Here is a 13,869-nt window from a genome sequence, read left to right on the forward strand (position 1 = left end):
TGTGGAGTAACTGTAGTTTCAAATCATTCCTGTTTTCTGTCTACATACCCAGTCTCCTGTAGCCCTGTGGACAGTGTCACAATCTGGTCAGTTTTAAACTAATCTTAATCCATGCTTTTTTAACATGTTGCACCATTTCCCTGCTGGCCTTGCTTGCTCTGATGTTCTCCTGCTTCTTGTATTTGGAGAGTTACAGCTTCCCACTGGATTTTGTCCTTCCTTGAGCCTTATCTTGCTGTGTCCCCCCTTATGCGAGTCCCCCCTCTCCTGCAGCAGCATGGGCTTGCCCATTGGGAGGTGGGATCGTGGTGGGTGCAGCCCGTGTCTCTGCACTTCTTGGCACAGAGCTTTCTGTCTCTGAAGATGAGGAATTGCCTGATCTTGTAAGCAAGCTGTTCTTTATTGTAGGAAATGCCACTGCACTGTTGTGTAAACCTAGAGTTTACCTAGAGTACTCTGTGCAGTTTTGGCCCCTTCATTTCCAAAAGGATATAGGAGAACTGGAAGAGGTCCCGCATAGGTCAGTAGGTCGGCAGTGTGGACATTTCTGGTACTGGGCATGACTGATTGACAAAGACTTATAAACGCAGAAAAGAGATTAACTTTGGGGGATCATCAGATATACAGACTTATGTGAGTAGTAATGGAGAGGTAGGCAGGGAGTGCTTGTTCACTGCCTCACAAGGCCTGAAGAGTATCAAAGGGAGCTGGCTTCAGGAGGCGTAGAAGGAGCTTGGTGGGTAGTAAATCTGCAGAGATCTCTTCTGAAGAGTGCGTTGGGTGCAAAAGGTTCAGTGTGAGGCTGGTTGAGTACCTGGAAGAAAACAAGCCATGACAGGCTCAAAAAATCCTTAGAAGTGAACCTGGTTGGAGGTGGGAAGGCTACTCAGGAGAAGGCACATATGGGTGTCCCACTCTTGCTCTTTCCTCGGCATCCACTTAGGGCTGTGGTTGGAGCGCAGGCTGCCCAGGGGAGAGGGGTCCTTGCAGGGAAGAAAGGCTGCTGGTACGTTCTCATCTTGTGCTGAAGCTTTTGCCATAGGTTTTGATTTACATTTCTGATCTCCACTAGACCTTCACCTAATTGAGTAGATTGACCCTGGCTCTTACACAGCAGGCAATTAATCAAAGACTGACTAATCAGTTCTCTCAATGGCTGGCACCTTGCAGAAAGGCTGGGAATCATTTATGTGCTACCTCTACAAACCGGCTTTATGCTTTGAGATTTATAGCCAGTTAATTCTATTGAATTCTGTGGATTTACTGTAAATTTTAATTATTATAAACTCTGAAACGTAATAAAAGTTACTTAGCTACCTTAAGTGGAAATTTAAAAGTGAAGTTCTGTAGATGCTTTAACTAATTACACTCAGTAGTTTTACCACACTGTTAAAATTTACCTGAAATCTGTCATTTGTCCCTGAAATTAAACACCTTGAAAAGTGGCTGGCTGAACGATAGAGTCTGAACTTATTCTTGAGGGTTTAAAAGTAGTTTTATTTCAAGGTCTTAATTTTAATCTAAATCACTTCCTAAGTTAACGTTTCACACTGCTGAAATCTAGAACTTGACTTTTGAGCTAAGGTTCTCATTTACCAAGCTGCAGTAGTTAATAATCACTCAGTGACGTTAACTGCCGTCTATTAGGAGTTTTAAATTGAAGATGCACTGTGAAATAAGATAAAATTAAGAAAAGCAGAATAAATGTGTACAAACACTTAGTCTTGTCACACAGCCAAACTTGTTTATGTTAGTGTGGTCTGTGCCAGGGCTGAAGCAAAGGGCAGCGAAGGGGTACGGTTGGAGGCTGTGGCATTGTCTCAAGGGGCGCAAGCCACTGCTGACATCCTCATCAAGAATGACATGAGGTGTAACTTTTTTTTTTTTTTCCCAGCCAGGCCTATGTACCAGCTCCAGGGTGGTCCTCTTAGCTCCCTTCTGACTTCATTTTTCTGCAAGAAGGAGGTAAGTAGATTGTACTTTACTTGTTTCGTTGATGCTGAGTTTTGCTATGATGCTTCAGAAAGTCACATCTATTCCTTTTCTGGTAACAAATGTTCAAATCTCTGATTTACCAGCATTAATACATTTAATTAAATAAACTAAATTGCCATGGGCAATTATGTAGGCTGTCTCTTAATGTACCACAACTTTCTTTAGGTTCATCTGGGAACCCTGAACCCTGGAGGTCCTCCACTGACCTTTTCCATTGCTTCCCAAAGCTGCTTGACAAGGGGAGGCCAGATACACTCATCTTTGCCATGTGGTTTATGGCCCTTGGTGCCTATATGGTAGAAGCTGCCTGCTTTGCTTGGCTTTCTCTTACTGACTTTTGTGTCCTTTTAGTGAGTTCTATGACCTAAAGCATGTTGCTGTCACTGAAAGCGCAATCTTTTTTTGATCTCCAATCAAATCCTGGCTGGACTGCCCTTGAAGCTGTGCCTTTCCTGATGGCAGATCCCCCCTGTAGATTTTGCCTGCACTGTTAATCTCGTGGCTCTTCTCATGGTTTGATTTTCTTTTTATTTCTGGTAGATAACTACATGGGATTCAAGTGGAGTTGCACAGACTCTGGAAGCATAGTTGATCTGTTTAAAGTGTGGATTCCCTGCATGTTCTGGGGTATGGGCATTTCCCAGTGCATTTGAGTTTCTCTTCAGTTACTGCAAGTTTTTGAGGACCATTGTTTTGATATTTATTGTTAAAGTATTAATTCCTCCCCCCGCCCCCCATCTACATTCAGACAAATCTTTGTTTCAGAGCATGGCTGGAGCTGGGCTGGGTTGGCGGTGCAGCCCTGGTGTCCTCCTTTCTCCTGCTTGTGTCGGTGTGTTCCAGGCAGACCTCTGGCTGTCATTCATGTGCGCTGAGCATGGACAGATGACAGTGCTTGTGCGTGTCCAGTACTGTGAAGGTTTTGTGATAACACTCCTGGTGTTTTGGGCTCCTTATTGGTCGCCTGTATTTGCTCATGCATCTCCAGATGGTTTTACTGTGTATCATGAGCAGCTGGTCCCCTTCCTTCAGTCTGATACTGCTGCTTATCAGTGTCGCTGGGATTAGATTGTAGTGTTTGTACATGGCAAGTGTTTGAATTAGCTAAAGTCATTCTGGAGGCATCTTCCTGTTATTTGGCAGTGTTCTCTATCAGTGCACATGTTGCTGTTTGCTGGGGTTTTTTTTCTTCCTGGGGTATTTTATTCTGTCTCCCTCATCTCTGTCAAGAGAGCTGTTGGGGTGGGTATTTTCCTCTCTGCCTCTCATATCACTTTCAATGCTGGAGTAGTTGCTATTGCCTGCATACCAGATCTGTTTGTCTTGTCTGTCCAGCTACACTACTTTAGCCTATGTGCTGACTTGGTATTTGCATTATTGTTTTGGTTCCTTCCCTGGACAGAGCCATTGCCTGTGGCTCTCTGCTTGCATTTTTGGAGATTTAGATCTGCGCTTCTCCATACTCTTCCCTGCAAGCTGGACTCTTGTAACCCACAAGCTCTTGATTTACTTTGATGTTTCCAAAGTAGTATGTGGACTCAGTTGCAAGGTGAAAAACACTGATTACCCGTTTCTTGATTTCTGATCAAAACCTGCCATTTTTCTGGGGAATTCCAACCTCCGTTCATCTCATCTGCAATTGTAATGGTTTTGGTTGTATTTCTGGCAACACTGTCTTTCAGTGCTGGAATATTATTAAAAAAAAAAAACCCACCCACCTTTAATTAGAAAAAGAAAATCCTCACCATTGATTTTCAGGTCTCTAAATAGACTTGAACCACCCTTGTGTACATAGACTTTTTCTTTGGAAATCCACCTCTTACAGATCTTGAGTTGGCCTGTCTGCTTGCTTTGTTTCTAGGGGTTGATTTGCCTTCCAGCTTGTCTTTGCTGGGCATCCCACTGGAGTGCTGCTCCAGGCTTTCCTTCCTCCCACCTTCACTGTCACAGCAGAAGTGTGGGTTGCAACAGAGACCGGAGATCCTGAGGTTCCCTGAAACTTCTGCAAACTTCTGTGAACTGGACTGCTCAGATCCACTTCAGATACTATTGAATTAGTAGGAAACGTTTTCACTGGAATAAGAGCCCTGGAGTCCAATTTGGGGTAGAAGTCAGGATTAGATCTGAAAACCCATCTGTGAAGTGTGCAGGTACACGAGCCTGACCATCAAGCAGCACATACTGGAATAGCCACAGGGAAACTTTTTGATCAAATTACTGCTGACTTAATAATCTAAACAAGCACAATTTCTCTCTTTGCATACTTTGGCAAACCAGATCAGATTTCTCTACTACAGGCTTAGAGGGCACGTGGATTTTGTTGATATTTTGAGCTATAGGTGAAGCTAACTTTTTGTTTGTAGGTAATAGCTTATAGTCTCATTTCAGTTAGTTTTAAGTGTGGTTTCAGGTAAACAAGGCTGTGCATTTGGTCTGTGCCACTTCATAGAAATTTTTGTGAGGAAATGACAGGGAATCCAGACACGTGTTTAATTGTAACACTGCTTCTGCTAAGACAGTTTCCTCCTTTTGAGTTTGGGACCTTGTCATCTATACCTGGTAAATATGACTTAGGCAGAAGTGTTCTGTGTAAATATTTCTGACTTCATGCTTATTTAGCACAGACGTCTTCCTTCCAGTATAGTCAGCTACTGTATTTTGTTAGCCCAGAGGAGTGGAGTACCAGGCAGATGCTGGGCGAGTTCAAAGAGAGATGTTTCACTAGTACATTCATAACTTGGTAAGAGGAGTGAGAAGTGCACTGACCTGAAGTCTGTTTCATAAGGTTTTCTAGTTTTGGGGCTCTTGACTTGGAGGCCTGACTCTGTTGTACACAGTTCTGTCTTTTGTGTTGCATTTCTTTTGAATAAGGCTTGGGGCAGAGGGAGGAGAGTAATTTTACTTTGAGCCCCAAGAACTGGGAGATGTATTTATTTTTGCAAGTCTAGAGAATGTTGAGGAAGGCTTAGTATAGTCAACAAAGTGAAAGTGTGAGTCACTGCTGCTGTGGGCAGTTTTATTGCTATCCTGCTTTTCCTGCACACTAACGGCTTTGTTTAGCCAAGTTTACCTCTAGCAAATGCTGTGTGCAGTGATAATTGTTTTGCAAAGGAACTACAATGACAGTGGTGCATGTTAAATACTGGTGCAGTGTCGTGGCAGGTGTCCCATGGCTGCTGCTCTGTGAAGGAATGAAATTGGTCACGCCAGTTTAAAGCCTCTTTTTCTTGGCATAAGTGGGCCATGCTGGGGTTGATCTCTCGCCCAGGCCTGAGGTGCTCACACTGTCAGGGTCCCTGTGAGTCCTTTTCTCTCCAGCAAGGCATGCGGGGATGGAGGGCCTGGGGATGGGTGCGGGGCTGCGAGGGCAGCAGTGGCAGCTGGCAGCAGGAGCAGGGCTCTTGGGACCCCTCTGGAGTGCTGGGGTACCCCCTGGCTCCCTCCTCCTCCCAGGATTTACAGAGTCTCTTCTATTCCCTCACCACATGATAATGGGTCTGGGTCACTGCAGGTGTCGCCCTGTGGGATGGCTTTGCCCGTAGTGAGCTGAATTAATTAATTAAAGGGAGAGATGACATTCCCTGGCTGGGAGGTGACTGCCAGGCACGTGCTGGCCTAGTTTTTACTCTGGGTTCATTACAAGGTGACATGCCTTATTATCTACATCAGGGCAGAGGTGGTCTGAATGACACTTGTCTCAATTCAGTTCAGCGCGGCGAGACGCTGCCTGTCTGGGGAGGAAGAGCATGGAGTGTGAAGGCAATGAGGACTTTGTGTGGCTTTAAATTAAAAAAGCAAATTCAGATCAATGAAAAAGCTGGGATGAAATACCCTCTCCCCCGCTCTCTGAGAGATGTAAGCTTGGCGTACCTTGAAAAAGAAGAGTTAGAAATCAATTTATGAGGGGTTCTCTCAGAGGCCTTGGCAAAAGGCTTTTGGTGGAGCTTTGAAGGAGAGCATGGCCGGCTGGGCGCCGGTTTGGCGGTGGATGCCTGAAAGGGATCTTGCTGCTCGGCCAGGCTGGAAGCACATCGTGTTGCTGGGGGAACCGGCCGTGCCGTGGCTCCCAGGTGAAAGGATGTTTGATCTTTAAAATAATAGTGTAAAGGTTTATGTGAAATACATTGTCTGGGTTTTAAAAATAGCGGCTTGACATTTAGTGGGACATAATGGGACTATTTCTAGAGTTTAGCTTGTGGTTGACAAATAATAATAAAAATGTATTTGAATTTCTGCCAACTGTGCTCTAGCTCTTTTAGCACAACGGTGCTGAAAAAAAACAAGCAGGAGGAGGGCAGTGTCGAGTTGACAAGGATGGGAGTTTATTTTCCTAACATTATTGTGGCATTGTTTCTGGATTACTTTTTCCATTGGAACTTTATAAATGATGGATTCGAGAGTAAAACTTAGAGTAAGAACTCAATGTGGGGGAGCAAGGAAAGCAGCTGAGTGCATGGGAGTCAGAGTGGAAGACTTTTAAATGGTCCCCCATTTTCCTTCATAAATATGACACTCCTGATGAATCTGGAGAAATCTGAATAGAAGTGAATAAGCGTCATATTACCACAGAAAAGATGTTAGGGGCTACAGTGAAAGTTTGGAAGGGAAGAGTTCAAAAGATAGGGAATAACAGACTAATCAATGGGAAGAAGTTTGGAATAAGCGGCTTCCCTGGTGCGACACTAACTCAGTGGCAGTGGCATGGATGGAGGATGGTTCTCCTGGGTGCTGGGTAAGCTGTGTTGAACCTGAGACCTTCCTCTCTCTTTGGCAATTCATTTCACTGCCTCCCATCTGGAGCTGCTACTCAGACATTTATTTTCAGTCATGCAGCATTGGGACTAAGAGTACGTGCAAGGAATGAGGCACCCACAGACCTACGTGCTGAACTGCCCCAGCCCCTTCCTGGTAGCCCATCTCTGCAAATTTTCAAGGGATTGGTGCTTGCTTCTAAATTAGCAGGGAAATTTCCCACTGACTTAGCAGACAAGGCAAGTCTCCTGGGCAATGGATGAAACTTGCTTGATCAGTTGGCTTCAGTGCCTCGTCTGACATAACTAGACTTTGTGTTTCCCTTGTTGCTTGGCTGCACCCTTGCATATTTTTAGCACAGTGCCACCACCTCCTGCGCTGGGACCTTGTATGGCTGATCAGCATGATCACTCAGCCATGCCTGATGTTGGCGTCACAGAGACAGAGGAGAGGCTGTGAGTCTGGAAAGAGCCCTTCCGAAAGGCTCGTGTCCCCAACAGTGGCCTTTCACCAGGGCTCTGCCCATCCTGTGCCTTTTGCCTACAGCCGTCACAGAGCCCACAGAACCAGACACTCTCTTTGGTTGCCTGATCCATGGGGAATCTGGTGCGGCAAGACTCAGATTAAGTCAAGGGGCTTGATGTCTGCTGAATAAGGACTTTTTTGCCCTTTTTGAGCTCTTTCTAAGTAGCTTTTATTTCGAAGATGCCAGTCTGGACTACTCTTCTGGGGTCTGCCAGGCAGCAGCTTTATAAACAAGATCATCAGAATGCCTTTTTTTGGGGGAAAAGGAGTTACATTAGGAACACCTGCATAAAATTGCCTCAGGGAGCAGTTTACCTTAGAGAGGCAAGATACTGCTGATAGCTGATTAGACCCAACTTACAAATTGCTGCAGGCAATGGGGCCAGAAGCCCTTTTGGTTGTTAGCAACCAGGTCTGCAAGTTCATGCTGTGTGGGGAGTGCATTCCCTTCCTTCCCTCCATTTTCTGTCCACTTTCCCCATGCTCTCTCATGTTTTGAGCATTGTGAGTAGCTGGGTTCAGATATGTGATTCTATTTTACAGCCTTTCCATGCTGAATTTTCAGGAGCACCAGATTTCCTATAAGCCGGAAACAAAATTTTGCACTAATTAATAAATTGCTGGGAAGAGCTCCAGTTTCACCGCAGAGACCTTTTGCAGGCAGAGACAGTGGGGATGGATTTGCCCTGAATGCTGGGGAAAAATAACTCTTCTACTGGGAATCAAATCTACATCCAAAATGCACATTCAAAGCAGCAGTTGTGTGGATAGTGAAAACAGGATGTGATCTCACAGTATCACAGAGCCTTCCTTAGAATATACAGTAAGGTTAAAAAAAAACAAACCCCAGGAGTTGAAATCCATTCTCTACCTTTTTTTGGGTTTTTTTTCAGTAAGAGACAGTCTCCAAGATGAAATCTCCAACTATTCATGGGTGTGTAGCAGGTATTTGACCTGGTATGCATTAGGATGGGTGCTGTGCTTACACCTTTTGCTATAAGAACAATTTTTACCTCTGTGTATACAGACCCCATGAGTAAGCACAGAGCTACTGGTGCAACTTTGCTCTTCCAGCCTGGGAGCCCACAACGATGGAGCAGAGCAGTTCAGGGAAGCCATGACTGGCTGAGGCCTGGCAAGTGCAAGGTGTAGGCAGCTCCCTGGAGAGGAAACCCTTTGTTTTAGACTGAATGCCCACTGTGATCTGTACTTTACTTTTTCACTGCAAATCTCTGGGAATCCAGGATGGAAAAGGTACATTTCTAAAGTGGATCCAAAATATTTATGACCAGAATGTGAATTTAAGCCAAGTAATAAATTATATCTTATAGGAGAGAAAAATCATTTAAAATTTCATGATAAATGAATGGCAAACATTTTTTAGGCAAATTTGTCAGCAAGATAATATTTGAATAAAGACCTAGCACCCATAAGATGAGAGCAGTAAGAAAGCTACAGGTGAGGCAGTAGTTTTTAAACAAACCCTGTCAGAAGCTGCTTTATCTTGTTTCTCTGGCTAGCATTCCTTTGGTGGCTGTCACATGTTTACCAAGCAGAAGCCTTCCTTCTTCCTTGGGACATTAAATCAGCAGGTACATACAGAGGAAGGAGCAAAAGCACGAGCACTACTCCTGTTTTTGAAACTCAGGACTGTGCTTCTCTTCAGCTTTGCCCAACTTGTGTGAACACTGCAGATCCCAAGGATTTAGCAACCTGTCCCAGGAAGAAAGTTTTAAAATGTGTTATTTGTGAGAAGAGTGTTCTTGGGAAATTTTATTGCTGGTTTGACTTATTTTGCCGCTTTATGAGAGTGCGATTAGGTAAGTCTCATGTCTTGAATGATTTGTGACTATTTCTTGGTGAGGATAGCTTTCCTGGTTTGTTACTTTGGTGACAATTACAGTCTGAAAAGCAAATCCTGTGTTACCAACACTTGTTACTTTGGATTTGCATGCTGCTTTGGTTTTTTTGAAATACATGGTCTTGGAAATCGCAAGTAATGAAATAGGAGTTAGCCTTTTCTTCTGTTTTCTGCTTTGACATTGTGCTGTTTCCTGCTGTCATTTCAGATTTTACTGTAAAGCAGTAGTAAGACCATAATTCTGTATCCATAATGAGTAACATAAGTGCAGAGTATTTGCATTCCTGTTAAGCAGAGGGCACATCTGACCACTGTGCAAGGGGACCCATGGATACTTGCAGGTATTTGTGACTGAGGTGGGTTAAAAAAAAGACCTAAGTGTAGCATGATGGTTGTGGGAGAAAATAGCTGAAGAGATCCAAATAAAGTAGCAAGTAGACTCCATAGCTTGGTTTAGTGTGCCTGAAAACATCCAAGGAACATGTTGCACTTCGTTCTTGTGGTGCTTTATGTCAAGTGTTTTGCTGAATATGTGTGGGGATGTTTGCTCATGTGGGCTGGACTGGAGCTTAAGAACTGCAGAAGCCCTTGAAATACGTGGAATCTATTTTAGTCTGTCTCCCTTGCATCTGTTTTGGCTAACAGTCGCCTCTATCTGCCTCCCCCTTCTCACTCTTCTGGCTCTGAAGTGGCATGGCTCTGCATTTATCCCTGAGAACAGGCTGACGTCACAGCTCTTGCTTGAAAGAAACTGCAGGCGGATGCTTTGAAACTTGTTAACGCAAATGAATCCTCCAAGGCAGCATTGTGGTCGCTTTCATCTGGAGGGGGCCCTTCTCACAGGTTTTGTAGTGCTGGGATCCTGCCCTGCATGTTGCTTTTAAAAAGGAATTATGGAGGGTGTCTTGCATCATCAACATTTGTTTTCTCTGAGATCATTCCTGCTCCCCATTAGATCAGTGACAACTCTGCTTTTTATTTCCATGCTTTTGATTTACCATGCCCTGTAGAGACAGATATTTTGGGCATAAGTCCCAGGGTCCATCTTTGATTCAGTTTGGCTGAACTGAGATTAAACAAGGCTGAGAAGTGCCTGGAACAGAAAGAAGGCATGATATAGGAAAGAATAAGGTGGGAAAGCACACATAGGGTGCCAGCTGTTCTCCTGGCCATTAAAACCAGCTCTGGTTTCCTCTTACTTATGCCTGCAGGACTTCATTGCCTTTCCCTTATCACAGAGCCCTTGGTTAGCTGAGTGATGACTTCAGTTCATGCCCTTCTTCATGCAGCCCTAGTAATAGGTTAACTGGTTTGTTATACTAACGTGAATAGAGAAATAATCACGGTGACATGGTAGAAGGTGGCAGTACCTGCTAAGCTCTTCACTTTATTAAATACATGCCTCTAGAAACCACTGATGTTTTTTTTCCCCGAGCATTTGTTTTAGTGGCTTTTGTTATTGTTAGAACATGTTTTCTCAGGGCGTAGGTCACTTGGTCGATACCAGAGGCCTAGAAATCTTCCACAATATGCTCTTTCTTTGAAACCACACCTTGCTTTATGAGCAGCTGCCTTCTGCTTCAGGGCTCCCTTTTAAATACCAGCAATTCCTCCATCCTGTTCCTCAAGAGCTGGAGCTAGCTTGGTAGCTAGCCCAGGTCCCAGGGAGCTGTGTGCTGGAGCAGCATCTCCTGTGCAGATGTTCTCCATACCAGGACAAAAAACATCTAAGGGTCCCCTCCCCTAAATGTGGCAATAAATATGAGTTAATCTGACAGCAAACAGCATGTGTGGAATGAGTTCAGTGTAGGTCCTGTGGCTTTTAGGTGTGTTAGTGTCCTCTGAGATGCAGTAAAGAATGACCCAGGAGGGGAAGGAGAGTCTGAATGCCAGGGTTGACTCTGCTGTTCAAACGTCCGAATCCCCTTTGGCATTTGCATGGAAAGGTCATAGTCAGGGCCATCTTAGGTGATCTAACGCTGGGGGTTGTTAGATGGTAATTGGTGACTTCTCCCAGACATGAATCTCATCACCATCAAACAGAATTTCTTGTCTCGGCAGCAGTGCAACTGTAGAAAATTTCTCTCCTGTTTACTGCTCATGCCTCTTTTTGTGTCTTGTTGGTTGTGCTAAATGCCAGACTGTTTGTTTGTCTTTGTGGCTGGGCTTAAATGCAGGGTCCGGAAACCTTTAGTGGAGCTGTAGAAAGGTTGGTCTTGTTTCTACTTTAATTTAAAAAAAAAAAAAATCAATTGCTGGTTGTGCTTTCAAGGCAAAATTAGCCACGAAAGCTGCCCTTTTAGCATTGACAATTAGAAGTTGTCCCTGGTCTAGCAAGGTTGAGAGATACATGGTTGTCCCACTTTTACTTCTTGGTCAGCAGTTTGCCACTGCCACTGTTATCTGAATGTGTTTAATGGGAGCTCAAAAAGGGACAAAGTGGATTGAGAAGGCTCAAAACATGTAGCACCAGGCTTGTTGGGAGTGAATGTTACCAATATTGGAAAATGTATTTTTCTTTCAAAGGTCAGGGGTTGAGGCATGGACCCTGTGAGGGTCCTGCTGCCTGCAGGCAGCTCTCAGCAGGCAGCTGGTCTCCTGTCATCTCTGCAGCCTACTAGGCATGTGCTGAGGGCAGGCATGGAGCTGCTGTGCAGATAGAGACTATGTTGTGGCCTCTTGCTACCCCCCCCATCTCCTTCAGTAGCTGTCAGGAGATGTCCATGGCCTACAAGGAGCCAACAAATAATGGGTCAAGGAGGAGCCAGGGCTGTGTTCAGAGGGTGCCCTGCTTTCCACGGGCACATGGCCTGCTCTCCGCAGATGGGAAATCATCTAAGTATTAAGAGATTTGGTTTGATTAGCTGAAATCTCCTGTTGGCAGCACATTTCCAGTCCCTGGAGCAATGGAGATCAGACAGGTTGCCAAGGCAACACACAGCCTTCAGCAAGAGGTTTACTGCTGCATCGTCCTTGGTCAACTGATGGAGTAGCATTTATTTAGGTCTTTGAGAAAAAAGCTGCTGTCCAGCCTTTTGCTGTGGTGAGTCATTCTGCCTTGGGTCAGATTGGTGGAACTAAGAATAAGGTTTTGTGGATGAGAAAAGTAAGTACATGAGAGCATAAAGATCCCAATTAAATTCCTCTTTGAAGAGGTGAGAGCACTTCAGTTCTGAGTGGAGACAGCTCATTCTTTGTTATCCCCCTAAATAAGAGAGAAACAGCAACTGAGATCCTCTTTTCTCTTCTCTCTCCTCCCCTTTCTTCTCTCCCTCAAATGTAAAATACTTATTTTTGTTTGCTAGAGGACTGTGCTCACTGTTGAATTCTTGACCCACACCAGGGATCCTGCCAGTTTAGCCTTCTGTCACTGCTTTGCTTATTGCTCTCTGCTCCCTCCACTCTTGCAGAAGCCTTGATAAATTCAGCTTATATAAGTTTTCATTTCATTATTTTATTCCTCCTTTTGTACCACCTGAAGATGAAAAGCTCATCATGTCACAACGGCGAACCTGTGAACTGTGGCAGTGGTGGTGTGCTGAAAGTCATTGTGTCTGTTGTTGTCTGTTCACTGATCTGGACTAAAAGTCAGGGAGTGTGTTGAGACACGGGCATCTCTCCCTGTGACTGTTCCCTGGTTTTACTGAGATAACAGGGTTGTGACAGCAGTGTGCAGAGATTTCTCTGAAATTTTGAAGGGACCTGATGCAATGTTCTTATATGCATGGTCAAGGAGGGAAATGCCATTGTGCTGAGTGCAAGGCCTTGATTTGATAAGTTAGTAAAAGTTTCTTTAAAATAATTCTGGCAGTGATAAGAAAGATGTGCTACAAGGCTAGCAAGACCACACCTGGTGAGTTGAAGGTGGTATATGGGAGACACCATCCAGTGCTGTTTTTCATTTCTCTTACTGTTGAGATAAATGTGGGTTGTGCTCAGCAGTAGATACCTTGCTAGTTCAGGAAGAAATCATTGTACAAGCAAGAATTATGAATCAGTCACCACATGGTTTAACATGGGGAGCCAGGATGGCATTTTCTGAACATGCAGGTGCTCCTGTTCTCTTGTGAATGTGTACCTCAGCTGGTGTCATGTAGCATGGGGAGAAGAGAAGAAATTAAAAAATAAACCTAGATAATGCTTACTGAGAGACAAATTCTCTGTCATAAAACCAAGGCATGACCTTTGTAGACAGCAATTTGTATGTGAGAGGGAAAAGTGCCAAGTGCAAGGTCTTGCACATGGATTGAGGCAATACCGTGCACAAATACAGGCTGGGTGATCACTGGATTGAGAGCAGCCCTGCAGAGATGCAGGCTGGGGGATATTAGTGGATGGAAAATGAACATTAGCCAGCAATGTGTGCTTACAGCCCAGAAAGCCAACCATATCATGGACTGCATCAAGAGAAGTGTGGTCAGCAGGTTAAGGGAGGTGATTCTCTCCCTCTACTCCGTTCTCATGAGAGCCCACCTGCAGTGCTGTGTTCAGCTCTCGGGCCGCCAACATAAGAAGGACATGGACCTGCTCGAGCGGGTCCAGAGGAGGCCATGAAGATGGTCAGGGGGCTGGAGCACCTCCACTATGAGGACAGGCTGGGAGAGTTGGGGTTGTTCAGCCTGGAGAAGAGAAGGCTCTGGGGAGACCTTACAGTGGCCTTCCAGTACTTAAAGGGGGCTACAGGAAAGATGGGGAGAGACTCTTTATCAGGGAGTGTGGTGATAGAATGAGATAAC

At 44.7% G+C, this 13,869-nt stretch overlaps 1 protein-coding gene across 1 annotated transcript in view; it reads left to right on the forward strand.

The window, feature by feature from the left end:
• Window positions 1–9,007: 9,007 nt before the first annotated feature.
• SYT16 (synaptotagmin 16) overlaps window positions 9,008–13,869 on the forward strand; it is a 72,554-nt gene continuing 67,692 nt past the window's right edge. The window contains exon 1 of the mRNA XM_074865252.1: window positions 9,008–9,092. Coding sequence (XP_074721353.1) covers window positions 9,077–9,092 — 16 coding nt within the window. The 5' untranslated portion in view covers window positions 9,008–9,076. The remainder of the gene's footprint in view (window positions 9,093–13,869) is intronic.

This window comes from Strix uralensis, chromosome 4 (genome assembly GCF_047716275.1).
Source record: "Strix uralensis isolate ZFMK-TIS-50842 chromosome 4, bStrUra1, whole genome shotgun sequence".
NCBI lineage: Eukaryota > Metazoa > Chordata > Aves > Strigiformes > Strigidae > Strix > Strix uralensis.